Here is a 26,732-nt window from a genome sequence, read left to right on the forward strand (position 1 = left end):
TATTTTTAAAATACTTTATTTTCTTTAAATATTAATACGGGACATTACAAAAGAATAAAGAAATACAAAAAAACCGCTATAAAACCACTCGGGGTCTCCCTGAAACGGAGAAAAACCCCAGAGGCGCTCCTCCCAGTCCCGCTCTCACCCGCCAGCCCTGCCAACCTCCACCAGCAGCCTGAGTTTTTTTGTATTTGTTTTAAAAAACACACACACACGTTGGGGGGGGGGCAAAGAAAGGCATCGTCTTAACCATTCAAACTGGTTGGTAAGTTCAACACTGCGTTAACAGTTTTAATCTCCTCGGAGAGAAAAATTGCACATTAAAAGGACCCAAAGTGTGAGGTTCTGTACAGCTATACAGGAAGCAGCAGCAGCCGCTGCGCCGCGTCCAGACTCTCCGCCCGACCACAGCGCAAGTCGAGGGTCAGCTCAGGAAAAAAGCCAGGCTGAAGCGGGTGGTCACTCTGCTCGCCACCACCCCTACCCCCCCCCCGGGGCACTGCTGTGGGCAGTCCAGGCAGGCGCCCCCGTTTCAAGTCAGAGAAAGCAGCTTCCGGACAGGCAAAATGGAAGTCAGGGATCCCAAGGTTTTGGCACCACATTTTGTCGGGGGGGGGGTTTAACGGAGGGGGGCAGGAGAAAGGGTGCTTTTGCAAAACAGCGTCAAAACCCTTTGGAAGTCAAGCCCACTTCACTTCCCTGCGGGTGGAGCAAAGTCTCAGCTGGAGAGGATAAGAAACGCTTCCCTGAAAATGTCCCTCTGAAAAGTTTTTTAAAATGCAGCCTCTAAATAAAGCACCACACAAGCAGGTCTCCCGGCCACTCTCCTCCTCTTCCCCATGCTGGCCCGGCCCTTCCGCATCTCCCTGAAAAATGGCACCCCCGTACCCCTAGACACGCACACATACACCTCCCCTCGGACCTCGCCTCGGACCCTGGCTCTGAACCTTGAGGCCTACGTAGCTTGTGCCCTTCTCAGGCCGGCTTTTCCCATCCCTGGCCCCCGCAAAAGAAAGGGAGCGCTCAGATGAACCACACCGGACAGTAGAAAGCAACCCTTGCAAAGTTTCTATTAAGCGTAAAAAAACCCAAAAAACCAGGAGCCGCCAAGCCAAGCAGGCCTCGAGCTCCATGGCAAATGCGGCAGGTTGGCACACCGGCTGGAAGACCCACCCAGGCAGGTGAGCTTGGCCACAGAGCCCTGACGTCTCGTGGGCTCCAAAGCGAAGGTGGCGCGGGAGCAGAGGGCAAGGCCTTCTCCGTTCCCCGTGGAGGCACAAAGCGACGGAGGAATGGCACCGTGGGGGCCCCGTCCAGATGTGGATGGGCCCTGCTTCTGCAAGGCAGGATCGGACGGCTCCTTGGCACGTTGCCCAGTGGCAGCCAGAGCACAGAGTCGCTTAGAGAGGTCCTCAGACCGTCCACAGGAAGCAGGAGAGAAGTCCGGGTCCTATTTACACCGGAGCAGGTTGGGGGCAGCCACGTCCCGGCTGCTTGTCAAACTGCCCAGTAGAAGCCCTCCAGGAGCGGCGAGAGGGGTCTTGAGGCTTGTGCCAGGCTCAAGAGGGAGGGAGAGGGGGAGAGAGCGAGTGGGTGGGTGCCAGCCGGGCCGTGGGGCAAAACAGGGAGTGCACACACAAGCCGGGTCAGAGCGTCTCTTGGAAAAGGAGGGTGTGGGTGGGCAGCCAGGGGCTTCCCCCTCCCCGTGCATCGCGAAGGTCGAGTGGACCGCAGCACCCGTGCGTGAAGTATTGCTGCTCAGAAGGCAAGGTGGCCGGCCTGGCAGGGAGGCCGGGGGCCGTCCAGCCCGGAGGGGGGGCCCTAAGAGCAGGGGAGGTGCTGCTTGAGGATCTGCCGGGTCTGGGGGGCTATTCTGTCTGGGAAGCGGACTTTGAACTCTACGATCAAGTCCCCGCGCTGGGTGGGCACCTTGGGGAAGGGCAGCCCCTCGCCACGCAGTCTCTTCACGGTGCCCGGCTTGATGATGTCGTTGCAGGGCAGCGGGATGACGCGCCCGTCCACCGTGGGAATGTTGACGGTGCAGCCGCACAAGGCCTGCAAGGGAAGGAGGAGGAGGCAGGGTTAGGCCGGGCGCAGGAGGAGCAGCCTTGCTCATGCACAAATCGACGCAATACAGGTGACATGCAAACACCAAGGAACATAGAGAAGATTAAATGCTTAGAAAATTAAAACAATGCAAAATATATATCAAGACTCAGATAATAAAAGCGGCACAGCTTTATTTCAGGCAGGCTCAGGGAACAGCCACCAGGTGCACACAAGACCTGCTTTTTAAAAAATGCACTTTCTTTCAGAACCTTTCTATTATGTCGCCCCTGAACTCCACCCCAAAGGATCAGAAAAGGAAACATCTTGGGGGGCAGAATTGCGAAATTCCAGCCTGCAACCTGCACTGAGCCCGAGCGAATGAGCCAGCACAGGCTAAATTTAGACAGGCTTTACGGCTTAATCCCCAGCAAGGGAACCAGAACTGGGGGGGGGGGGGGCGTGGCTTCCAGCGCCTGCTCAGCTGTTGCACACACAGTGGCCTTTGCCCGGCTGGCAGCCAGCGGCCTCCAAAGCTCATGAAAGCAAGAGTCCGCAGGAGGGGGCGGCTTTGGCTTTCAGTCCTGCGTGTGGCCGGGGGGGGGGCATGCTACTTCCAGGAAGTTAAAACTTTCGAGGATCCTCTGCTGCCAGCTTCAAGGATAATCGTCTGGAAGGGCGGAGGCAGCAGAGACAGGCCTCAACCAGGGCTATTTTTACCCGCCAACGCAGAAAGAGAGCGGCCAAAGGATCTGCCCTGACCCTGACCAGTGGGGGGAAAGAGGACGGTGGCAGGGCCCTCCCTTCGGCACCCTCCTGTCTCTCCCTATTCCCCATACAGTATTTTTCGCTCCATAAGGCGCACCTAGTTAGAGGGGGAAGGCAAGGAAAAAAATATTCTTTAAAGGGAGCACTGAGCAGAACCTGTATGCATCCCAGTCTCTGCTCAGCACTTCCTTTCACGAGCAGCGCACACACTCCGTGTGGCTTTTTAAAGGGAGTGTGGCTCTTGGGGGCTTTTCCGGGAGGTGGGGAAAGGGACTGAGGGGCTAAGCCAGAAGATAGAACAGCAAGAGGGAGCACTGCGCAGCGATCCCTCTCGCTGTTCTGGCTTCTAGCTTAGCTGCGCAGCCTGCATTCACCCCATAACACACACACACATTTTCCCTTACTTTTTAGGAGGAAAAAGGTACGTCTTATAGAGCGAAAAATACGGTAATTGCACAGCAGGGAACATAAAACTGGCTGAGTCTCTCCGCTTTGGAGCCAGCCTAGGCTGCCCTTTGCCTCTCTCCCGATGGGACCCTGAGGAGCAAGCCTTGAGGTTCCGGGCTGCTCTGTCTCCCCAGAGACTCTGCAGGTCTGCTAGGCTTCCCCAGGTACATCAGAGGCAGCTCCTAACTAGGGACATGAAGTCGAGGCCTTAAGGCAGCCTTCAGAACATAACTGCCCCCTGTGGAAGTGAGTTCCAAAGTTTAACGACAAGCAATGTGCTTGCTTTTATGCTGCCTTCTTCCTGGGAGACAGATGTTGCGCTCAAAGGATGAAATAACAGCGAGATGTTGCATCGAGAAGGAGTCCAGTCCCACCTTCCTCCACGTTAGCCCGGCTGCTTCGACAAGAGACCAGGTCAGATTGCTCAAATCACCTGGTCCTGGTGGCACCTTGCAACTGGCTGGCAGTGCCCCAGGCTGCATATGCCAATGTTTAATAGGCTTTTTTATTTTAATATTCTGTTGGAAGCTGCCCAGGGTGGCTGGGGAAACCCAGCCAGATGGGCGGGGTATAAATAATAAATTATTATTATTATTATTATTATTATTATTATTATTAGGAGAAAGAGATGCAGCTGCCTTACTTGTTTCCAGCCCCATTCTGTCCTGTTCAGACCCCTTTAAAGCTCCCCCTCAGGTCTGTGGGTCCAGAGAGACGTATCCCGTGGCCCCACACACCAGCCCAGAATTATCAGTGTTTCGGCTTGGAAGCCGCTGTGTCTCCAGCTCCGCCCCCCCCTTCCCAAAGAGCCACCCGCAGACTTTTAGGAATGGATAAATTTGTTCCAGCCCACAGTATCTCCGGGAAAATCCACCCGCCTTGGGGCTTCACCCGCCAACGAGCACGAAGGAGAGAGATTTCACAGCAGATACCCAAATGGCCCTGACTGGCTCCCACCCAAGAGGAAAAGGCGGAGGAGGAAGGCCAGCTGAAGAACTAGGAATGGGAGAGATTGTGGGGGGAGAAGACCGGACAAGCTTCTCCTTCACTGAGGCCTGAAGCCCTCAGGCAAGCCAGTCCAGCTCTGCCGCTGAACAAGAGGGCAGGGCCCAGCTTCCTTGGAAAGCCCCTTTCATGCCGTAGCGAGGCTGAAGATCACTTGTCTCTTGACACCGTGCAGAGTGCTAGATGGCTTCCAGGCCAGGGAGATGCTGCAGGTGGAGCCAGAGGCTTTGCTGTGCAGTTCAGCTCCCTAAGAGGTTTGGAGAAATTCTTCCTTCTCTCTCCCAGCCTCTCCAAGCGATGCAAGCCAGGGCACTCGTCTTCCCAACAGCCCTGCAAGGCAGCTTAAGCCGGGAGGGAGGAGGGTGCCCAAGGCCACTCCATGAGCTGGGGGGCCAGGGATGCGGGTCCAATGGCTGTGACCCAATCCCACCATCACAGCCTGATCCCTGCGCCAGCTTCTTAAACGTATTTCCTGTAGGCTGCACAGGGTTTCCCAAACTGGAGTCTCCAGTTGTTGTGGGACTACAACTCCCATCATCCCTAGCTAGCAGGACCAGTGGTCAGGGATGATGGGAGTTGTAGTCCCACAACAGCTGGAGACCCCAGTTTGGGAAGCTCTGATGCAGCGTAAAAGGCAGGAGCGTGTGTGCCAGTGCTATTGTGTGGGGAAGGGTGAGAGCACAGAATAACCTGGTGTTGGTGGGAGAGAGGGGGGAAAGGTGAAGACTCAGGGGATCCACTGGGATCCTCTTGAGCCCCCTCCCCACCTGTCGAGCACCAGAGGCATCCCGTCTCCCCCTACTTGCCCTCCGTCTCTCTCCTTAAGAGGAGCACCCAGCACGCGGCTCACATCTTCAGCCAGATTCAAAGGTTGTGTACACACAAGCTGAGGAATCGGGAGAAGAGGGTAGACTTGCAACAAAAGGCTTATTTTATTTGTTTCCTTCAGACAAAGGCCCGTTCTGTGGGGAGGCGGTAAACAAGTCAATCTTATCGCGTCCTTTAACGGCTGCGACCTTGCAGCATCTTTCAAACAAAGGGGAGAATCGAGGAACTTTCTACATGTCTCGATTTCATTGCATCTCCTGATTTTGGAGGAAGCAGCATCTGGAAGGCTAGCCCTCGCTCTGCCTCTCTTTGCCCAGGCCTACTGGAGTCTGCGGGAATCATGGAATTGTAGAACTGCAGAGTTGGAAGAGACCCCCAAAGCTCATCTAGTCCAACCCTCAGCAATGCAGGGGTTCTTCAACCCCTTCTAGGGTAGGCTATCCTCTTTCTTTGGGTAGCTTCGCAGATGCCAACCTGCCTGCCTGCCTGTACACCTCAGGGCATCAAGCTTCCTCCCGAGAAGTCATGTTGTTTCACCACATATCACAGAACTGTCGTGTTGGAAGGGACCTTGAGGGTCATCCAGCCCAACCCCAGCAATGTTGGAATCACAGCCGGTGAATCCCTGGCAGAAGGCCTTCTGCCCTCTGCTTGAAAATAATAATAATAATAATAAAATTTTATTTATATCCCGCCCTCCCAAGCCGAAGCCAGGCTCAGAGCGGCTAACAACAGTAAAATAATACAACATTCTAAAATCAATTCATTATAAAATCAGTTCAAATCAAATTGATGGCAACCATTGGGCTAGAGTTCTGTGAGGATTACCAGAGGAGGGGGTCAGACTGTGCCTTGGCCAAAGGTCTGGTGGAACAGCTCTGTCTTGCAGGCCCTGCGGAAAGATGTCAAGTCCCGCAGGGCCCTGGTCTCTTGGGACAGAGCGTTCCACCAGATCGGAGCCACAGCCAAAAAAACCCAGGCTCTGGTTGAGGCCAGCCTAACCTCTCTGTGGCCCGGGACCTCCAAGGTGTTTTTGTCTGAAGACCGTAAGGTCCTCAGTGGGACATACCAGGAGAGGTGGTCCCGTGAAGGAAAGCCCTTGCTGCCAGTGCACCCTTTATCCCAAAGGAACCGCTCCCTCCGAAATCCTGGACAATGCAGGAAAGGGACTTCCCCCACAAAAGGCAGCCTTTGCCAGGACGGAGTGGGGCAGCAAACAGCAGCGTTGCCACCAGCCCCTGCCTTCCTGTGCCAACCTCTTGTCTGCAGCCCCGGCAGCCCCTGGGGGGACGCGCAGAGCCCCTGCCCCGCCCTCCTCGGCCCGCGGACGCACCTCTTTCAGACTGATCATGGCCGTGTAGATGATGTTTGTCCCGTCCCTGCGGAAGAGCGAGTGCGGCTTGTCCTTCAGGATGAAGACGATGTCGGCGGGGATGTTGTCGGGAGTGGCGTCTCCCTCCTTGGGGAAGGTGATCTTGGTGCCCTCCTTCCAGCCGCGCTTGATGACGATGTTCAGGATCTTGTCCTCCGTCCGCAGGGTCCGGCCGTCCGGGTTCAGCCGCCGGCGGGTGATCTTCATGCGCTTGGTGGCCCCGTGGTAGATCTCCTCCAGGGACACCTTCAGCTCGTGCACCACCGGAGGATCCTGCACCTTCCGGCGCATGTGGATGGGCTCCGGGTGGCGGCGGTGGACGCCGTTGAGCCCGTTGAAGCCGAACCGGCCGAAGGCACTGAAGGGGTCGCCGCCGTCGTCGTCGTCGATGTCCATGTCGTCGTGGTCGAAGCCGTTGAAGACCCGGGAGCGGCCGCTGGTGAAGAAGATGTCGAAGGGGTTGGAGCCCCCAAAGAAGGAGGCGAAGGTGGCGTGGGGGTCTCCGTGGAAGGTGTAGTGGAAGGTGTTCCCAGAGGTGCCAGATGAGCCGCCACCGGTTTTGAGCCCTGAAACAGAACCAGAGAGAGAGCGGGGGACAGTCAGGCAGGTGCTCTGGAAAGGAGGGCTACAAACAGACCAAATTCACTAAGAGAAGCAGGATTGGGCAGCCTGAATTGGCCGGCCAGGAACCAGGGCGCACGTCTGGCGGCTGCTAGCCAGGACGGCTCTGCTCTGCCTCCACAGCTCCTGGATACCAGTTGCTGGAAACCACAGGAGAGGAGAGTGGCTCTTGTGACCCTGTGAGAAGAGGACGGTGGAATAGGTGGGCCATTCAAGAGTCTTAATAGTGCAAGGATGGGGAAGAAAGAGGAAATCCCGACCAAAGAACTGTGGCAAGAGAAACCGATGGACTCTGCGGAATTGGCGAAACACTTAAACTACGTGACAAGGACAACTGTGACTTCAAAGAAGAATGGGAACCTTTTGCAAAGTATTTAAAGAAACAACAAAATGAACTGGAGTCCTTGGCAGGTTTTGAATAAACATTCGCAACCTTTTTATTGGTAATATACAGATACATAAATTAAGGATCTTTACAATTTTATAATATGCAGAGAATAACATGTACTGAGAAACCAGAGAGAGTCTGGGGCAGGGTCGGAGGGTGGGTTTTTCTTCTTTTTGGGGAGGGGGGAGGGGAAAAACAGGGCGGAAGGAGGATGACGTATTTTTGATAAACTGTTATGTCAAAATTCCTAATAAAAATATTATTTAAATAAAAGATAGACTAGGTGGGCCATTGGCCTTATCTAGCAGGCTCTTCTTAGTTTCTTATTTCACTGCCACGAATCCTGGGAGCTGCAGTTTACCCCTTACAGAGCTGGAGCTCCCAGGCTCTTTAAGAAATCCGTTCCCAGGATTCCTGAGGGAGCTCTGCGGGAGAGGAGAGGGCTCTTGTGGGTTTCTCATCTGGGCATCTGGTTGTCCCAGTGACAGCAGGAGGCTGGGCGAGACGGGTCACTGGCCTCATCCAGCAGCATCTTCACAGGTTCCCCAGCGACAGGCCCAGCAACCCAACAGTGCAGGACCCTGAAGCCGTACGTGACCCCAGGGCGCTGGTCCTTTGCCTTTCAGCAGAGCCCTCCTGCACCCCCTTAAAGGGCCTTCAAGACACCCCCGCTCCCCGTGGCCTGACCAGACCACACGTCTTGGCAAGGTTTTGCACCACAAGGAGCCCAGGTGAGAATCAGGGAAACTGAGATTACAGCTGGCAGAATTTGGTGTTTCAGCACAAAGCCAGGCATAAGGAAGGAGATTCTGACTAAACATCTGGAGCAGCAACTGTCTGGCAGAAGGAGCTGCTGGACAATGGGACAGACTCCTGTGGGAGGTGGTGAACTCTCCTTTGTCAGAGGTTGGATGGCCACCTGTCGGGGATGCTGAGATTCCTGAATAGCTTTTAAAGTTTAATAGATTATTGTATTTTAATATTCTGTTGGAAGCCACCCAGAGTGGCTGGGGGAACCCAGCCAGATGGGCGGGGCATAAATAAATTGTTGTTGTTGTTGCTGCTGCAGGGGGTTAGGCTAGATGACCCCTGGGGTCCCTTCCAACTCTGCAATTCCATGATTCATAAAGTGTGCAGGCAGGGGGGCTTCCTCCCTTCAAGCTACAAGATGAGCAAGGGTTACTGCAAGAGCAGAGACTAAGCAGGATGCTTCCAAGCCCAACCGGAGATCAGGCGGCAAGACAAAGGGCCCTGGGGAGACAGGAGTGCCAGGAGCCCAGAACTTGGGGAGAGAACAGGGAGCTTGAGAGGCTGCAAAGAGGAGCAGAGCCAGGCCAGCACTTTCTGGGTCCCCATTTAGCAGCCAGCCTGCAGCTGCAAAGCTTTTAATAGCAAGACCTTCTAGCGCTGCATCCTCCACAGCTCTGGACCCACCAGGGAAGAGGACGGAGCGTGGCCGAAAGAGCTCTCTGGACTCCCAGGGGGCCTGCTCCCCCCTCCGTCCTTAGCAGCCAGAGCTTTCAGTTTAATCCCATAACCACTGGATCCCAGAGAGAAAGCATCTAAATGGGGCCGGGTTCTTCTAAGGACTTCACTTATTCCCTCAGGAAAGAGAATGGCAGCTTTTAGCTGAAATTACAGCAATTTCACGTTGTCAATCACAACGGTGACCTCGTGAGACACACACCCAAATCCCAGGAGGCGGCACAGAACACCTGCCCGATCCCGGCTTTTATTTCCAGACAAAAGCTGGAAGCCAGATGCTCCTTCTGGCATCTCAAAGCTTCCCCAGGAGTGCATCCCATCTTCCTCCGGCCCCTCGCCACACTTTGGTCACACGTTAAAAAAAGAAGACTAGCCCTTAAGTTGGCAGAGAAACTGCGGAACTGCAAGGAGGTGGAGGAGAGAGGGAAGGAGCCAGCAGAACGCCCCAAGAAGTCACGGCATCAGCTACTGGCCCACCCCCAGGAGCCCCCCAACCCGTTTCTGTGTCCCCTGTCAAACGTCCCCTGCTGCCCCTCCAAATTAGTTTGCAAACTATACTCCAGAAGCTAGATTCACATAGAGCAAATGCATGCAGTTTCACCCAATCCGTGTCACTTGTTCCCATCAGAGAACATGCATTTCCAGGCCAGAATTTGGATAAACTCTGCTGGAGGTTGTTTATCTGAGACCTTCTGCTCAGCAAGTCCTGGGCAGGACGGGCTGATTAACGCCACTGCTATTCCCAGCAGTTTCCTTCCTCCTGCCGAACCTGACATGTTCCCTGCCAACAGCCTGGGTTTGCTTATGAAACAAGGAGCTATTACTAAAATTGGGAAAGGCTCTCTCTCTCTCTCTCACTCACTCGCACACGGCAGCATGTACTGAAAAGGAAGCGGAGGAGAAGGAGAAGGCATGAGCCAAGCCTCAATTATGCCACAGGGAAGATGTTTGCACCCGCAGATCACGGTGCCAGCGCATTTCCACACACTCCGGGAGGAACCAAGTCCTGGCAAGCAGCGCCATTAAAAGCGCCAGTTTCTCCAGGGAGCTGCCGCCAGCTTTTCCCACAGCCCAGGCCCACAAGGGGGCTTTCCTCCCCACTTAGCCGCCTTTGCCGCACAGGTGAGTGAGGGGCCTCCACAGGTGCCCTTCAAAGGTTATCACAGGGAAGCAGGCAAAGACACTCTCTCCGGCACATCAGGCCAGAGGCTGGATTTGGGGTCTTGAGCCCTGCAAGGCTGCAGCTGGGCAGGGAGGGGCTGTGGCCAGGAGGCAGGCTTAGACCCCCACCCACCCAAATAAACCACAAGCTCCCTGGCCAGCCAAGAGACCCGGCCACCCGCTTACCTTCTTCCCCGTACTGGTCATAGACGGCCCGCTTCTTGGGGTCGCTCAGCACATCGTAGGCCTCCGCGATCTCCTTGAACTTCTCCTCCGCGTTGGGGTCCTTGTTCTTGTCCGGGTGGTACTTCAAGGCCATCTTCCGATAGGCCTTCTTGATCTCGTCTTCGTTGGCTCCGGACTGGATCCCCAGCGCTTTGTAGTAGTCCTTCCCCATGTTGGTGGTGGAGACCGTCCCGGCCGCCGCCGCAGACTCTTTATTCCTGGGGAGGGAGAGGAGAAGGAGGGAGAGGGGGTGTCAGAAAGGACTCCAGGCTGACCACTGAACGGCTCCTCCACACCCGCTCCAGCCCCGGTCAGTCCGTCCACACGGCTGCCCGCTAGCTCAGCACCAACTTGCGCTACTGGGGGGGTGAGATTCGAGGTTCTAGCGCCCCGACGTCCAGAGAGGCCTCTCAGAGCTCTGCCAGCCGCTGCCCCTCTGGATCTGTCAGCCGTTTGGGTTGGGGGAGGGATTTTTAAGGCGGTTGACTCACCCTCCTGCTGCACAATTCACAGGGGCAGAATGCAGAGCGAGCGAGAGGGGTGGTCAGTGTTGTTATTTGGAGGCAGCACCACGTGACGCTGTAACTCGAGAGGGCGGCCGGTTTTGCCAGGCCACAAATAGGTGTGCAGGGAAGGAGTCTTGGGAAGGACAGAACTGGCGGCCCTTGGACCGGACAACGGAAAAGCAGCTGCTGTGCGTATGTCGAGGGCAGCGTGCGGCCAGGGAGGCGGCAGGCGGCCCGTCCAAGCGCCTTGCCGGTCTCAGCGTTCCCAAAAAGGGGAGGAAGAAGGCAGGGGCAGCGTGGAAGGGGGCAGAGGAATGTGTTCAAAGCAGGCTTCATAACGAAGCAGAACGAGAGGTTAATTAGCCAAGGAAGGATTCCTTCCCCCAGCTTTTCTCTCTCCCTTCTGTGCTTTTGCAGATTGCCTTAAAAGAACTTTTTAGAACAATACAGCACTGGGAGTTCACACGGGGACACGTTCCCACCATGTACCAGCGGAAAGGCGGCAGAGGATGAAGCTGTTAGACAGAGACATCTTGCAATGGGGGGCGGGGGGGGAGTTATTTTTAAAAGTAAGCGCCAGCCCAGCTGAAGCGAGAGGAGAGCCTGGGATTTGCAGAGGGAAGCCAGAGGAAGTGACCAGGAAGCCAGAGAGTGGGAGGAAACAGGACCCACCCAGGCAGGCAAGGGGCATGTCAGATCTAAGGGACAGTGGTCTCTCTTTGCCAGAGCTGGTCAGCTTCTCGCTGTCCACCCCACGCAAAGGTCTCAGACCCACATCCGCCCCGGTCCTCTTGGTTTTCAGACGCCAGAGCGGACAAAATCCTTCCCAAAAGGGAGTCCAAGACTCCAAATTCCTTCCTGTGCAGAACTTCAGAATTCAGGCAGGGATCCAGCTCCCTGTGGCTATTTCCCCTCTCTTTCCGCTGCCTGCAGAACTCTGGTGAACCTCAAGGGCTCTCTCACCAACATGCACAAAACACCCTCCCTGCCTGTCCCTCTCATCCCTGCGTCTGGAACGGCCACATCACACCCTGACCTCCAAATAAGATGCCAGGTCAGTGACTGCCCATCTTGGGCCAAACCAGAACCATCTCCGGGCAACCTCCCCCCCCCCCCCAAAGATGCAAAAGTCTCAGGAGGAGCTGCTTCAGCCACTGCCCCACCTGCAAATTTCCCAGTCAGAACTGGTCCCCAATGACCCTTGCATAAGCTGGGGGGAATTCAGGGGGAATTTTGTCAGGAAATGCTAAAGCACCCATTCCCACTCAATTGTTAGACTGGTGAAGTTCACAGTCTTCCCTATATTACATTTATATATATATATATAGAATGCACACACACAAAACACAAAAGCAGGAGTCTTTTCACAGAGACTGTACCCGTTCCAGCCCTAGCAACCATCGACTGGATGTCTGCCAAGAGATTCACACACACAGCACGGAAACAACCTCCTCCAAAAAACTGAACAGCTCTGTGAAGGTCACACGTGAGGCTGTAGCAGGAAAGAAACTCTCCCATTCGGCCCCCGCCTCCCTGTTACCTGCTCCGCTCATGGCCTCCCACCCCGCCAAGTTCCTCGGGGCTTCTTGGGGGAGTTCCTCACCCCAGCCTCCCAAAGACCAGCAGTGCCCTCCTTCCTCTCCCCCCCCCCCCCGACCCCGGTGGACCAAAAACATTCCTCTGACAAAGCAACCAAGCGCTCCCCTGTCCCAAGTTCCTCCAAGAGGCTCCAGCGGCAGCTGGGGTCACAGGATGAAATGTCTGCAGCCACTTTTAAATTGAAACAGGTCAGGTCTCCTGCCTGCGAAGCAAGTCACCGCTATGCCCAATTCACAGATGGGGAACCGAGGCTGACGGAGTGATTGCGGCCAGAAAAGACAAAGACACGGGTCTCGGAAGCCCAGGATCTCTCTCTGCCATAAGCACCTGAGAAGAGCATCTGCTGGATCCGGCCAAGGGCCCACCCAGTCCAACATCCTGGTCTCACAGTGACCAACGGGGTGCCCATTATGGGAATGAGCAAGTTGGCCCAAGCACAAGAGTCCTCTCTCTCCCTTCCTGGGGTTTTCAGCAACTGGGGTTCGGAAGGTCAGGAGCCCTCGATAGCCCCCTCCTCCATGAACCTGCCCAGTTATCTTTTTAAGTCCTCTAGGTGGCTTGCCACCGCTGCCTCCTGGGGCAGGGAGTTCCGTAGGAGATGACAGGACAAGCACGGGACAGTTTGGGATAAGCGGCAGGGAAATCTTGAAGCTGCTCTGGGATACAGGACAGGGTCAGCCAGCATACGCCTGCCAGGCCCCAAAGCTCCCCGTATATTTATCTCCCTTTCCTCGTTTAATCCCCACCACAGCCCTGCAAGGTGGGCCAGGCCAAGAGGTAGCGACCAGCCCAGTGAGCTTCATGTGGGGATTCGAACCCTGGTCCCTCCCGGACCCTCGTCCCACACTCCAACCACGACACCAAGGCTGGCTCTGACGTCACAGCTGCAGACCCCTCTGGCCAGGCAAAGCCCCCAAGACGCCCCCTTCTGCATCCGCACGGCTGAGGCCCTCCTTCTCTGCTGGGCAGAAGGTCAAGGGCCCACTGTGGGTGCCCCCTCCACCGCCAGCCCCACGGCTGCTGACACATGGAGCCCAGAGCACCCCCACACATCACGCTCAGCCCTTTCCCGGAGAAGCGTCTTCTGAAGGGTGAGCCGGGAGACAGAAAGAGCTGCTGACACAGAAGCAGCCAATTCCCTCTGTTAATTAGTGAGATCACTAGCTGGAAATAAGGCTCCGGCAGGTGGGGGCAGCGCTGACGGGGCTCCTCAGCCCCACTCATCGTGGTGGGAGTTTCTATTGTTAGACACGCGGGGACCACGGAGGGAGGGGGCAGGCGCACAAGGCGGCCCACGGGAGGTGGGCTTGAAATGCCAGGCTGCATCGGGAGGAAGGGCATGCCCAGGCCAAGCGGCTCACCTGGCGGCAGGTAGCAGCTCTGGAACACACTGGTAGCAAGGAACGCGGAATCCGCGGCGGCGACAGTTACAAGCTGCTGCCGGAGCAGACGGTCCCTGCCCAAGTCTCGGGGGCTTGGCATGGCAGCTCGACAGGGACTTCACCCCCAGGAATGAGGCCCCGGTGCACCACCAGGGGCCAGGAGCAAAGGCATAGACTCAGGCTCCAAGGGGAGAGCATCTCCTTGCTCCCAGCCGGTCTAGGATGGTGTCCCCTTGCAGAATTAAATTCGGCACAACCTTTCTTGGCCAGGATTCCTGACCACCGCAGGGGGCTGGACTGGATGACCTTTGGGGTCCCTTCCAGCTCTACACTTCTACGTCTTCTCTGAAAAGGGAGCCTCCAACAGCCCAGCTCCACTTTGGACCACAGGGGCTTGTGGCTCACTAAGCAGCCATGCGCAGGTTGCCTCTGAGCAGCCCACCTGTATAAGCAACCCCTGGGTGTTAGGTTAAAGGGCAGCGGGCGAGATCCAGGAGTTGCACCCAACACCCCCTGTGCAGGAGAGCCAGGGGTGCAGGTTCATTGGGCACAGTGGGGCAAAGCCCCCTTGGGCAAACCTGGATGGGGCAGGGGACAAGTACAGGGGAGGAGGGCAAGGAAGTCCCCTTCCTCTTTCTCATCTGAACTACAAACCACCTGGGCTTCCACTGGTGGAAAGGGGGGGCTGGAGGAGGAACCACAGACTCAGACGGGACCCTTAAGGGTTGTGTAGCCCAGCCCCTGCAATGCAGGAAGGAGGGTGGAAGGGAAGCGAGGAGAGACTCCCCCAGCCTCAGCAGTGACCCAGCAGGGCCGATCCTGCCCGCAGCTCCCCCAGCTCGGAAGGGCATGTGGAAGGGGCCCCCCTCCGACAGGCACCACAAGAGCGGAGAGCTCTTCTCTGCGTGGGGGCTGCCTGACGTCAAGCTGCAGGGAAGACTGCCAAGCCTCATAGGTCACCGTGCGGCTCCACCATCCTCTCGGAGCAGCACCCCACACAGATTTTGGTAAAACACGACTCGGTCCCTGGATAACCCCCTCCCTCCCACCTGGAGACAGATGCACAGTTTCAGCAGTGCAAGCCTGAGCGTGCTTCTCAGGAATCCCTGGGCAGCACAGCCCTACTCGAGCGGAAGGGGGGCAGGAGCCCAGTCCCCCCCCCCCAAGACACACACAAATCACACACACCAGCCACAGATAAATCCACACACAAAATCAAAAGGCTGACTGGAGTCAGTCTCTGCTGGAAGCCAAAGGGGAAATGCAAGGCGACCCCCACCCAGCCCCTTTGCAAAGGGATCCAGACCCCCAAGACCACCCACTAAGCAGCCTGAAGCACAATCAATATGCATCTCCTGCCCCCACCCTGGGCAATGTCAGAGCTGGGTCAGGTGGCCAGGGAGACCCTCTGATCCTCCGGCAGAGGGAGCGATGGGGGGGGGGGGGGAGAGAGAAGGAGAGGCACAGGCTGTCCTCCTCAAGCTCCCCATCCATCGCCCTCCACAGCAGATGCCAGACGCCGCACACGAGACAAAGATGGATGCCAGCAGACAGACCACCACCCAAGCGTGGCAAATGCAAGCAGGCAAGGCAGGGCAGCCAGCCACTTACCAAAACTTCACAAACACATTCATAGCCCAGGCGCTCATTTTCAAAGGCTCCAGCTTGATCCGGAACATGGCTTGCGGGGCCTGGAGCTCCAAGATGTAGCTGCCGCTAAAAGAGTTGCCTGGGAATGGAGGCAGCGGCACCTTCACCACGGCAGCCAGGCTCCAAAAGCAGCCCCCTCCCCAGAGCCAGGAGGAAGAGCTGGCCAAGCCGGACAGGGCACCTGGATCCAACACGCACACCTGGACTCCAAAGCCAGCTGTTCAGGAAGAGGGCGAAAGACTCCCCCCAACAGAGGGAATTTGGGGAGCAGCGGCGGTTCACAAGGCAGCAGCCTCCCAGAAGCTTCCCTTCTGCGCTTTCCCGCAGCCCCCTCCCTCACCGCTTGCCACAGAAAATGCTCAATGAAATCACTCGACAGTCAGGATTCCTCCTCTAATTGGTTTCTCCGACTGAAAAGCAGACCTTACCAGCCTTCCTGCCCAGCTGAGGGGGGGTCTCTCGCCCTTCTGCTCATCCTCGGAGACTGAGCAGCAGGTGCACAGCCCCACACTGGACAGCCTGTTGGCGATCCTCCCCCCTGAAGGACAGAACAGGGCAGGGAATGGGTGGCCAACTCAGCCCCCAGAGTCATCAGGAGTCGGCTTGGCATCTTCAATGAACCGGGGTTTGAGAAGAAGGTGCCAAATTCTTAAGCCTAAGTGGGGAGACAGTCCGCCTCTCGAAAACCCTCTCCCCCCCCCCAAAAAAAATGCATACTTCAAGGCTTCGACACAAGAGACAACCGGCTCAAAGCTAACGCCGTCCCTGTGAGGTCCACCAGTGTCAGAGAATGCCAAGAAAAGTGACTCTTGCTTGGCGCTGGGTGAAGTTCAGCGTCCGCAGCCCTACAGCATCCATCCCCGAAGCACATGTCAAAAGCACCAGCCCCACGCTGACTCCCGAGTCTAACTAGCACCTGCGCAGGAAGGCACTCCACTTCCTGAAACTCTGGCGCCCAAGTGAGCGAAAGCAAGCAGGAAACCTCACCGCTGAGCAAAGAGGCAGCTCGGGACGACCCGGGAGCCGCTCTGCTCCAAAAGCCACTCTCGGCTGCCGCTGGACGTCCATCCGAAGCCCCTGCAGCAGCAGCAGCCACAAGGAAGAGCCCGAGAGATCACCGTCCAGGGATCCCTCCTGGTCACACTCCCCGATCACCTGGTCCGCTTCAGAGTCCCCAACACCCAGCGGCCACCCCAGGCAGACAAAAAAAAGCAAACAACAGCCACACAATGGTCCTTCTCAAACAATCCACAGCCGTCCCCTGAGATTCCAGAGAAGCCCAGACCGGACCAGGGGACCAGATGTCCCCAGAGCTGGCAGCGGCTCCTCTGCCCCCTAAACAAAGGGGCATTTCACCCACCACCGAACCAGAGGCAGGCACAGCCGCCTGGCCCCCACCCCGAAGGGATGCAGCTGGCGCCGGACCCCCAGGGAGGGGGGTGTTCTTCCGCATCCCCTGCCTGAGGCTGGGCAGGGAGAGCGGAGTCCCGATCCGGAGAAGAGAAAGCGGGTACCTCTCCACGCGGCTCCAGAAGAGCAGAATTGCTGGCATATCAGCGGAGGGAGTCACTCGTGGTGGTGGCAGCAGCAGCAGCGCTCAAAGCCCAAGTTTGGTCAAGGCGCGCAGAGTGTGCGGGAGCGAGCGAGCGAGTGAGCAAGGGCTGGAGCGCGCACAGGCACCCGCAGGCAGGCAGGCAAGCAGGCAAGGCAGGAATGCCGTGCGCTCACTCGGGCGGCAGAGGGACCCTTCCAGCGCCGCCAGCGACGACGACAAAGACGGCAGGGAGTCAGCGTGCAGAAATGTCATGATTACACTCCGGGTGAATCATCGCCAGCCATGCCCACCCGGTGCCCACACAGGCAGCAGCGCCAGGGGAGAGGGAGCCGGCAGCAGCGGCCGCCCCCAGACCCCTCCCCACTCCTCCGCCCCCTGACACCCCCCCCCCCCACAGCAGGAAAGTCAACTCTCGCCCCTCCTGGCAGCTGGCAAAGGCCCTCCAGACGCCCCTGGAGAGGGGAGGCTCTGCCCCACTTCGCAGCTGGGACTGGGGGAGAGGTGCCCCGAATGGGAAGCGGAGGAGACGTCCATGGGCATCATATCAGGATGGACAGGGCAAAAGAGGAGGGAGTTTGGCTGGGCTCGAGGAAGGGAAGGGTCGTCCTCTCCTCCCCCTGCCCCCCCCCCGCACCCCCAGCAGGAAAGTCAACTCTCGCCCCTTCTGTTAGCTGGCATAGGTCCTCCAGATGCCCCTGGCGAGGGGGTGCTCTGCCCCACTTCGCAGCTGGGACTGGGGGGCGGGGGAGGCGCCCCGAATGGGAGGCGGGGGAGGCTGGGCTGGGGGGAGCGACATCCCCAGAGCCCCCCAGGAGACCCCCGCAATTGCCCTGCTCGTGGAGGGGGAGGGTCGTCCTCTCCCCTCCTGCAGCCAGGACGCCCCCCCCCCAACCAGCAAGGGGAGCCCGGCCTGGGCGAAGTGGGTAGGGGGGGAAATTCCCGGGGGGGCTTTATCCGTCCTCCCCCCGCCCCACCGGCCCAAGGAAGGGGGTCGAGTTCCAGCCCCCCCAGATCTACCCACGGGGGGGGGGAGCCCACTAGGCTTTTCCAGGGGGCGTTGAGGGGCGGGGCCAGAGCCAGAGCCCCGCCCCCTGCCCCTCGCCCCGGGGCCGCCGCGTCCCCCCTCCGCCGCCCCCTCCGAGCGAGACTCACCTCCGTCCCGTCCCGCCCGCCTCCCTCGGCCGGGCCCTCTGCCGCGCGGGTCCGGGCGCCCGCCCCTGCCTAGCAACGGCCCGCTCCGCCGCCGCCCTCGCGCGCCTATTGGCCCCGCCCGCTGCCCATCTCGACGAGACGCCGCTCCCTTTGGAGAACGAGGGGGAGAGGCTCCGCCCCCTCCGCTCCGCCCCGCCCCCGCTCCCCTCCCTCAGGCTCGCTCGCTCTCTCTCGCTTCCTCGATTGGCCACGCTGCCAGCCAGTCACGCCCATTCTCGGCTGTCATTGGTCTCTAGGAGACCGGGGCGCGGCCCCTCCGCGTGCGCCCTCGCCATTGGCCGGAGCTGCCTCGCGTGCCGGTTTTCGACCCGCCCACCCGGCCGCGGGAGGCTTCTGGAAGCCCCGTGACGTCACAATGGGGAGCGCGCCAACCAGGGAGCCTCCGGCGGGAGGCCACGCCCACCGGGCGGGCGGGGCGCCACGTGGGGCTCCGCTACACGCGAGTAGAAGCTGCCCGGCCAGGCGGTCACCTCGCCTGACTGGGGCTCCGCACGAGCCTGGCCTCCGGGGCGAGCTGGCGCAGGATCGTGGCCTCGCAGTCCGCTTACTCGCGAGGAAGCCGCCCTGGCCCCGGCGGCCCTTGCACGGTGCATTCGTGAAGTTTGCGCCTGCAAAGGCTTCGTCCTCTCCATCCCGTGCGAGTCCCGGGACTCCTGCTGTTGAAAGTGGATCTCCGTAGGGCAGATCGTGTCCTTAGCTACACCCTCCCTTCAGATCTGAAGGAAATAAGCAGCTACAGTATCTTATTTTTAAAAGACATCTGAAGGCAGCCCTCTTTAGGGAAGTTTTTAATATTTATTGCTGTATTGTTTTTAACACTTGATTGGGAGCCGCCCAGAGTGGCTGGGGAAACTCAGCCAGATGGGCGGGGTATAAATAATAAATTATTATGGTGATGGTACCAGTCTTTTAATGAGGGTGAAAGAGGAGAGCGCAAAATATGGTCTGAAGCTCAACGTCAAAAAAACGAATATCATGGCCACTGGTCCCATCACCTCCTGGCAAATAGAAGGGGAGGAAATGGAGGCAGTGAGAGATTTTACTTTCTTGGGCTCCATGCAGATAGTGACAGCAGTCATGAAATTAAAAGACGCCTGCTCCTCGGGAGAAAGGCGATGGCAAACCTATACAGCATCTTAAAAAGCAGAGACATCACCTTGCCAACAAAGGTCCGAATAGTTAAAGCCATGGCTTTTCCAGTAGTGATGTATGGAAGTGAGAGCTGGACCATAAAGAAGGCTGATCACCAAAGAATGGATGCTTTGAATTCTGGTGCTGGAGGAGACTCTGGAGAGTCCCATGGACTGCAAGAAGATCCAACCTCTCCATTCTGAAGGAAATCAGCCCTGAGTGCTCACTGGAAGGACAGATCCTGAAGCTGAGGCTCCAAGACTTTGGCCACCTCATGAGAAGAAAAGACTCCCTGGAAAAGACCCTGATGTTGGGAAAGATGGAGGGCACAAGGAGAAGGGGGGGCAGAGGACGAGATGGTGGGACAGTGTTCTCAAAGCTACCAGCATGAGTTTGACCAAACTGCGGGAGGCAGTGGAAGACAGGAGTGCCTGGCGTGCTCTGGTCCATGGGGTCACGAAGAGTCAGACACGACTAAACGACTAAACAACAACAACGATGGGACCAGTGGCCATGATCTTCGTTTTTTTGATGTTGAGCCTCAGACCACATTTTGCGCTCTCCTCTTTCACCCTCATTAAAAGGTTCTTTAATTCCTCCTCACTTTCTGCCATCAAGGTTGTGTCATCTGCATATCTGAGGTTGTTGATATTTCTTTCAGCGATCTTAATTCTGGCTTGGGATTCATCCAGCCCAGCCTTTCGCATGATGAATTCTGCATATAAGTTAAATAAGCAGGGAGACAAAATACAGCCTTGTCGGACTCCTTTCCCAATTTTGAACCAATCGGTTGTTCCATATCCAGCTCGTGTCCTTAGCTGCATTTATATAGCAGGTTTTTTTGCTCCAAGGAGTTCCAGGCGGCGTACATGTTTCCGCACCACCCCCCTCATTTAATCCCCACAACAGCCCTGCGAGGTAGTGGTACTCACACACAAAGGCGCCCCAGTGCGTTTTATGGGCAAGTGTGTGGATTCGAACCCTGGTCTCTCTCAGGACCTTTTCCGGCGCTCTAAGCACTATGCCACACTGGCTCTCCACTCTGTGACAGCAAAGCAGCGGCGAAACAGAAGGATGTTTGGATGGACCAGTGTAAAAGCACCCCTTAAGCTGCTCTGGATGCCAATGCCCTGGGCTGCGTCCTGATCTTGGCACCAGCTCTGATCCTGGCAACAGCCGCCTGTGGCAGTCTTTGCCTCATGCGCTCCCTTCCATGTAACACAAAAGAGCTGTGTGCCTCTTTGAACGGGCGAGTTTAGGAGAGCGAAGGCAACCTGCGCCACCCGCCTCTTGGGTCGGAGGCATTCCAGGATGGACCAGAAGTCATCCCTTTATTTTTAACAACTGCATAGAATCATAGAATCCCACAAGCAGCATTTGAGCACAAGAGCAGCCCTCTCTGCTCCTGCAGTTCCTAGAAACTAGTATTCGGAAGATGCATCACTGCCTCTGACTGTGGATGCAGTGCATAGCCATTGTGGTTAGTAGTCCCCGATAGCCCCTGATCCTCCATGAATTTGTCTCATCCTCTTTTGAAGCTGCCTAGGCTGGTGACCAGGGACGCGGGTGGTGCTGGGGTTAAACCACAGAGCCTAGGGCTTGCCGATCAGAAGGTTGGCTGTTCAAATCCCCGTGACGGAGTGAGCTCCCGTTGCTCAGTCCCTGCTCCTGCCAACCTAGCAGTGCAAAAGCAAGTCAAAGTGCAAGTAGATAAATAGGTACAGCTCCGGCAGGAAGGTAAACGGCGTTTCCGTGCGCTGCTCTGGTTCCCCAGAAGCAGCTTAGTCCTACTGGCCACATGACCCGGAAGCTGTTCGCCGGCTCCCTCAGCCAGTAAAGCGAGATGAGCAGCAGAACCCCAGTCGGTCACGACTGGACCTAATGTTCAGGGGTCCCTTTACCTTTACTGTAGGCTGGTGACCACTCCTGCTTCCTGCCTTTCTGCATTCTACATAGGACAAAGAAGCAACAGACACAAATCCATAATGTTTCTGTCTCCCTGGACATCCTGCTGCCGCCTGGAAAGTTGCCTTCATGCAGCAGAGCAACTTGCAGCAAATTGGAGCTGAATTGGAGCAAATAACCAAGTGTGATTCTGTTCATCGGGGACTGAAGGAAAATAATGGCTTCCTGTCCCCCTTTAGGTGTTAATTTGCTTAGCAGCAAATACAGTTGTTCTGCCACCAATTACTGCAGGTCACTGCTTAATTTGCATAGGTCTAGCCTGTAATTGAAGGGTCACAGGCTGTACTTATTTGCTATTATGTCCCATTGTTTACCATTCTCTCACCTTCCAACTCAGAATGAGACCAACGCTCCACGCATCTGGTGATGTGGACTCTAGTCATAGTAGTCTATTGTGCCGTAATAAATCTCTTCCCCTTTATTGCTACATAAACATTCAATGGGAGATGGTGCATTATTCTGCCAGGGATGAATGAAAAATGGCCCCTTTTGAAAGTCTGCCTTGACGTCGTTCCTTTCAAATCCTTATATAACAGGACAGCATAAGGACATAAAGAGGAGTGGGAAGGATTGGCCCAAATGTCCATCAACACCTGTATCCTGTTCTCACAGGGGCCAACTGATGCCTCAATGGGGAACCGACAAGCGGAAACTGGGCGCAACAGCACCCTCCTGACCTGTGGTTCTGAGCAATGCCATTCAGAGCCTGCATACTGCCTCTGACAATGAAGCACAGCCATCCTGGCTTGTTGTTGTTGAGTCGTTTAGTCATGTCCGCCTCTTCGTGACCCCCTGGACCAGAGCACGCCAGGCAATCCTGTCTTCCGCTGCCTCCCTCATGCTGGTAGCTTCCAGAACACTGTCCCACCATCTGGTCCTCCGTCGTCCCCTTCTCCTTGTGCCCTCCATCTTTCCCAACATTAGGGTCTTTTCCAGGGAGTCTTCTCTTCTCATGAGGTGGCCAAAGTATTGGAGCCTCAGCTTCAGGATCTGTCCTTCAGAATGGATTTCCTTCAGAATGGAGAGGTTTGACCTTCTTGCAGTCCATGGGACTCTCAAGAGTCTCCTCCAGCACCAGAATTCAAAAGCATCCATTCTTCGGCGATCAGCCTTCTTTATGGTCCAGCTCTCACTTCCATACATCACTACTGGGAAAACCAGAGCTTGAACTATACGGACCTTTGTCGGCAAGGCGATGTCTCTGCTTTCTAAGATGCTGTCTAGGTTTGTCATTGCTTTTCTCCCAAGAAGCAGGCGTCTTTTAATTTCATGACTGCTGGCTAGCAGCCGTCAATCACCCTCCCCTCCTCCATGGATTTGTCTAATCCTCTTTTAAGGCCATCCAGGTTGGTGGCCGGCCATCCCTGCCTCTTGTGGGCACGAACTGTGTGCTGTGTTATGAAGGACCGACTTTTGTCTATCCTGAAAGTTAAGGATGCAGAGGTCATTCAGCTCCTGGCACAAATAGGATTCAGTCCAGCTCTGCCAGAATCCACAGGAATCTGGCTTTCCTGCAGGAAGTAGCGAGCAAGTGCCTGGATCTTACCCTGGCATTTTGGCAGAGGGCAGGATGAGGCTAGCAGAACAACAGGCGGGATGCCCAGCAGTCCCAAGTTTTTACACTGGGCAACAGGAATAGACCTGGCAGAGCCCGTCAGACCTGTGCAGCCAGGCAGAAAGAGAGTTGAAACAGAAGGGATTGCGTCATGCAGGATGCTCTGCCCATCCCAGAATATGCTCAGACATGGGCTTCTGGTAGCCTCAAGGGGAAGCAGGGCCATCCCAGGGCAGCAGCTGCTCCAGAGAGCACCTCATCTCTCTGAGGATGCCTCCTGCCTTAGAGAGAAATCCACACGATTTCTGGACCCTGTTGATGTTCATGGAGCTACTTGGAATTTGCTCATGGTTCTGCCAGCAACTCCAAGACAAGGCGGGAAAGGGTGGTGCTTGCATGTTGTGTACACATAGATGCCTGCCGTTCCGGAGATGTTTTCCTTGCCCCGTCTATGTGGAGATGAGGGTGACCATGACACAGATCATTCCCAAGTGATGAGCATTATCTCCGCTCTGTAAACAGAGTTTTAAGAGACTTGCTCACAGCGCTTGCAGAATGACAGAATGCCTCTTCCGAGGCAACACTTTTGCTCAGACACTTTCATGCTATTTCAGAGCAGGCACAAACATCGCTGACATGTGACAGAAAGCAGAATGAAAAGCATGTTTTTCTTTTTAAAAAATTGAATGTACATGCTAGCCTGTATTAATGCTATGTTTATACTGCAGACACCTGCAAAAATCACCTCCGTTGACAAGTGTGAAAGTGGTCTAAGCATTAGATCACCACCGCTACACTCCAGTTCCTAGTCCAGGTTCTACCCTAATTCCAACCTAAGACTGGACGGCACCCAGAACCAATAAATTCACCATTCTGAAATTTTGCTCCAGCATTCTGTGTCCAAGAGTGCCCAGCCAGACACCATGAAATGTGAAAGCACAACTCGCTCTCTGCTGCTTTTTATCCCTAGCAGAGCCTGACTGTCCCATCTACTATTCAATGCACACAGGCAGGGGCTGTTACTTGGAAGGAAGACAGAGAAATTTGTTCAGGCAGGGAACGGTACAAGCAGACACAGGCTCCTGTCAGCAATTCTGCTGCAGCATTCTGCACCAGCCACAGCCTTCAGCCCAAGCAGGAGGGAAGCCCCACACAGAATGCATTGCAGTAATCCAGTCTCTCATTTTGAAGAGGATCTCGTTCTGAAGTGTGGGTGCCACCACACTAAAAGCTGTGTGAGACACCCACAAGAAGAGCCTCAGTCAATCCCTTCAGTGTCCAAGATAATAAATAATAATAATAATAATAAATTTTATTTATATCCCGCCCTCCCCAGCCGAAGCCGGGCTCAGGGCGGCTAACAACAATAAAATAGTACAACATTCTAAAATCATTTCATTATAAAATTAATTCAAATCAAATTGATGACAACCATTAGGCTAGATTGCCAAAGGAGGGGGTCAGGCTGCGCCCTGACCAAAGGCCTGGTGGAACAGCTCTGTCTTGCAGGCCCTGTGGAAAGATGTCAAGTCCCACAGGGCCCTAGTCTCTTGTGACAGAGCGTTCCACCAGATCGGGGCCACAGCCGAAAAAGCCCTGGCTCTGGTTGAGGCCAGCCTAACCTCTCTGTGGCCTGGGACCTTCAGGATGTTTTTGTTTGACGACCGTAAGTTCCTCTGTGGGGCATACCGGGAGAGGCGGTCCCGTAGGTACGAGGGTCCTAGGCCATATAGGGCTTGAAATGTCAAAACCAGCACCTTAAACCTGATCCTGTACTCCACCGGGAGCCAGTGCAGCTGGTATAGCACCGAGTGAATGTGATCTTGCAGCGAGGACCCCGTAAGGAGTCTCGCTGCAGCATTCTGCACCCGCTGGAGTTTCTGGATCAGTCTCAAGGGCAGCCCCACGTAGAGCGAGTTACAATAATCCAGTCTGGAGGTGACCGTCGCGTGGATCACAGTGACTAGGTCAGGGCGAGAGAGGTAAGGAGCCAACTGCTTAGCTTGGTGGAGATGAAAAAATGCCACCTTTGTTATACCTGCAATCTGCGCCTCCATGGAAAGGGAGGTGTCGAAGATTACACCCAAACTCTTAACGGATGGTGCTGGCACTAATTGCGCCCCCGCAAGAGATGGGAGTTGCCCCCCCCCATCCCATAACATCCCATCCCAGCCAGAGGACCTCTGTCTTCAAAGGATTTAACTTCAACCGGCTCCAATGTAACCATCCAGCCACAGCTTCCAGACTGTGTGTCTGGTCAGTGTGTCTGGGGCCGAGTCAGGATGGCCATCCATCAACAGATAGAGTTGGGTGTCATCGGCATACTGATCAGCTAGACAGACACCCTCTTTATAATAAATTAAACTGCAAGCTCTTTGGGGCAGGGACCTGCCTTGTTTCCCCACGTTGCTCTGTAATGAGAGCCAGTGTGCTGTAGTGACTAGAATGAAAGACAAGACTCAGGAAACCAGGGTTCAAATTCCCACTGGGCCATGCAGCTCGCTGGGTGATCTGGGGCCAGTCGCTGCCTCTCAGCCTAACCTACCTCACAGGGTTGTTGTGTGGATTAAATGAGGAGGGGACCAATCATGTAAGTCACCTTGCGCTCCATGGAGGGAAAAGGTGGGATATATACACATTGAATAAATAAAGTGTCATATAAGCTTAACAACAAGAACAATGGCAGTGATAAGCAAACACATTAACTGGCAGAATCTTCAAATTCACTTGGGCAACCAGGGCAACGTTCCCAGAGGCTTAACCCATTAGGACCCAACTGCAGGATCCTTCACAGACACAAGGGATGCAGTCTGTGGCAGGAGCCCTCGGAAGAGATGCACCAGTGGCCAAACACCAGAACCCTTCCACACACAGATGGACACCCTCTGCAAAAGTTGCAGCCTTGCACTTGAAAATCTCCCCAAAGCCCCACTGGCAAACTTTAGCTGCTTAAAAAACCCTCCAAACTCACAAGTAAGTCCTCTTCCTGCTTCTCCTTTTGTGGTGGGTCTGGCAATTCCTCGCACACTCAATTTAGTGCAGTCAGGGGGGTCCCCGTCCTCTTTTTTCGGGGGGGGGGTTTCAGCTGCCCCAGATCTTTCCTGGATGTGGCTCTCGCCTCCCGGTGCCCTTCTGCCACCTTCTGTGCCCAGGTACATAATCACCACCTCTCCTCCTGCCCTGGCCCTCCCCTGTCACATGGCCTCTGGGTTCCACTTCCCAGCTGCTCTGTGGGGCCTCCCCATTGTCCAAAGGGGTGGCCCCAAGGCTCTCATTGTCACCAGGCAGGCAGGCACCCTGGAGAGGATAACACCCCTCCTTCAGGGTGACGTCGGGGAAAAGAGGCTGGCTATTTGCCACCTACAGGATGTGAGCAAGTGCCATCAAGGGCTCCTCTCAGCTTGCTGACATGGAGTGTTTATGGGATGGGCTCCTCTTGGAGCCAGCAAGGTAAATATTTTCCCTGGATTATCAGCTGGGATCCTTGAGTCATCTCGGTTGGAACCTGCCACTGGATCCGCCCAAGTCTCCAAAAAGGCTGCTGCACCCAGAGAAGGGGTGGCCGCATCCGGTCTCCATGGCAACCGCTTGAAGGATGCTTTGGTCCATGGTGGCATGCAGTTCTGTGCTGCTCAGCCCCCTCACCCTGGACTGAAATCCATTGAGGAAGTCAATGGGGGGGGGGGTGAGGCCCAAATGTTCTCAATAAGGAGCAGCCCAGCAGGGGGCCCGGCTCCATTCAGGCAAGGCTGGCTGGATTTCCATTCAGAAAGAAGGCTGGGAGTTCAGGCTGAAAGCGGAGGATTTCAAGAGCTTTCCCTGAGGAGA

At 55.9% G+C, this 26,732-nt stretch overlaps 1 protein-coding gene across 9 annotated transcripts; it reads right to left on the reverse strand.

Moving 5' to 3' along the window:
* DNAJB5 (DnaJ heat shock protein family (Hsp40) member B5) lies at positions 1–25,949 on the reverse strand. 9 transcript variants are annotated; one of them, XM_083403119.1, is made up of 4 exons: positions 25,876–25,949; positions 10,311–10,567; positions 6,431–7,035; positions 1–2,058 (listed from the first exon to the last, which is right to left on the reverse strand). In XM_083403119.1, exons 2-4 carry the CDS (start codon positions 10,519–10,521, stop codon positions 1,825–1,827), a joined length of 1,050 nt encoding a protein of 349 aa, XP_083259245.1. In that variant the 5' UTR covers positions 10,522–10,567; positions 25,876–25,949; the 3' UTR covers positions 1–1,824. The 9 variants fall into 9 exon arrangements, with proteins under 9 accessions (XP_083259245.1, XP_083259243.1, XP_083259241.1 ...); XM_083403117.1 differs by lacking the exon at positions 25,876–25,949 and adding an exon at positions 18,194–18,258; XM_083403115.1 differs by lacking the exon at positions 25,876–25,949 and adding an exon at positions 17,001–17,373.
* Positions 25,950–26,732: the final 783 nt, after the last annotated feature.

The sequence above is a fragment of the Podarcis tiliguerta genome (genome assembly GCF_965153285.1).
Source record: "Podarcis tiliguerta genome assembly, chromosome: 11".
Lineage (NCBI taxonomy): Eukaryota > Metazoa > Chordata > Lepidosauria > Squamata > Lacertidae > Podarcis > Podarcis tiliguerta.

Excerpts from the sequence above, each read along its gene's own strand:
- DNAJB5 (XM_083403114.1), bottom strand. The coding sequence starts at position 15,515 with ATGTTCCGGATCAAGCTGGAGCCTTTGAAAATGAGCGCCTGGGCTATG. Across the intron at positions 7,036-10,310 it reads TGACCAGTACGGGGAAGAAG|GGCTCAAAACCGGTGGCGGC; the intron begins GTAAGCGGGTGG and ends GTTCTGTTTCAG. Across the intron at positions 2,059-6,430 it reads CCATGATCAGTCTGAAAGAG|GCCTTGTGCGGCTGCACCGT; the intron begins GTGCGTCCGCGG and ends CTTCCCTTGCAG.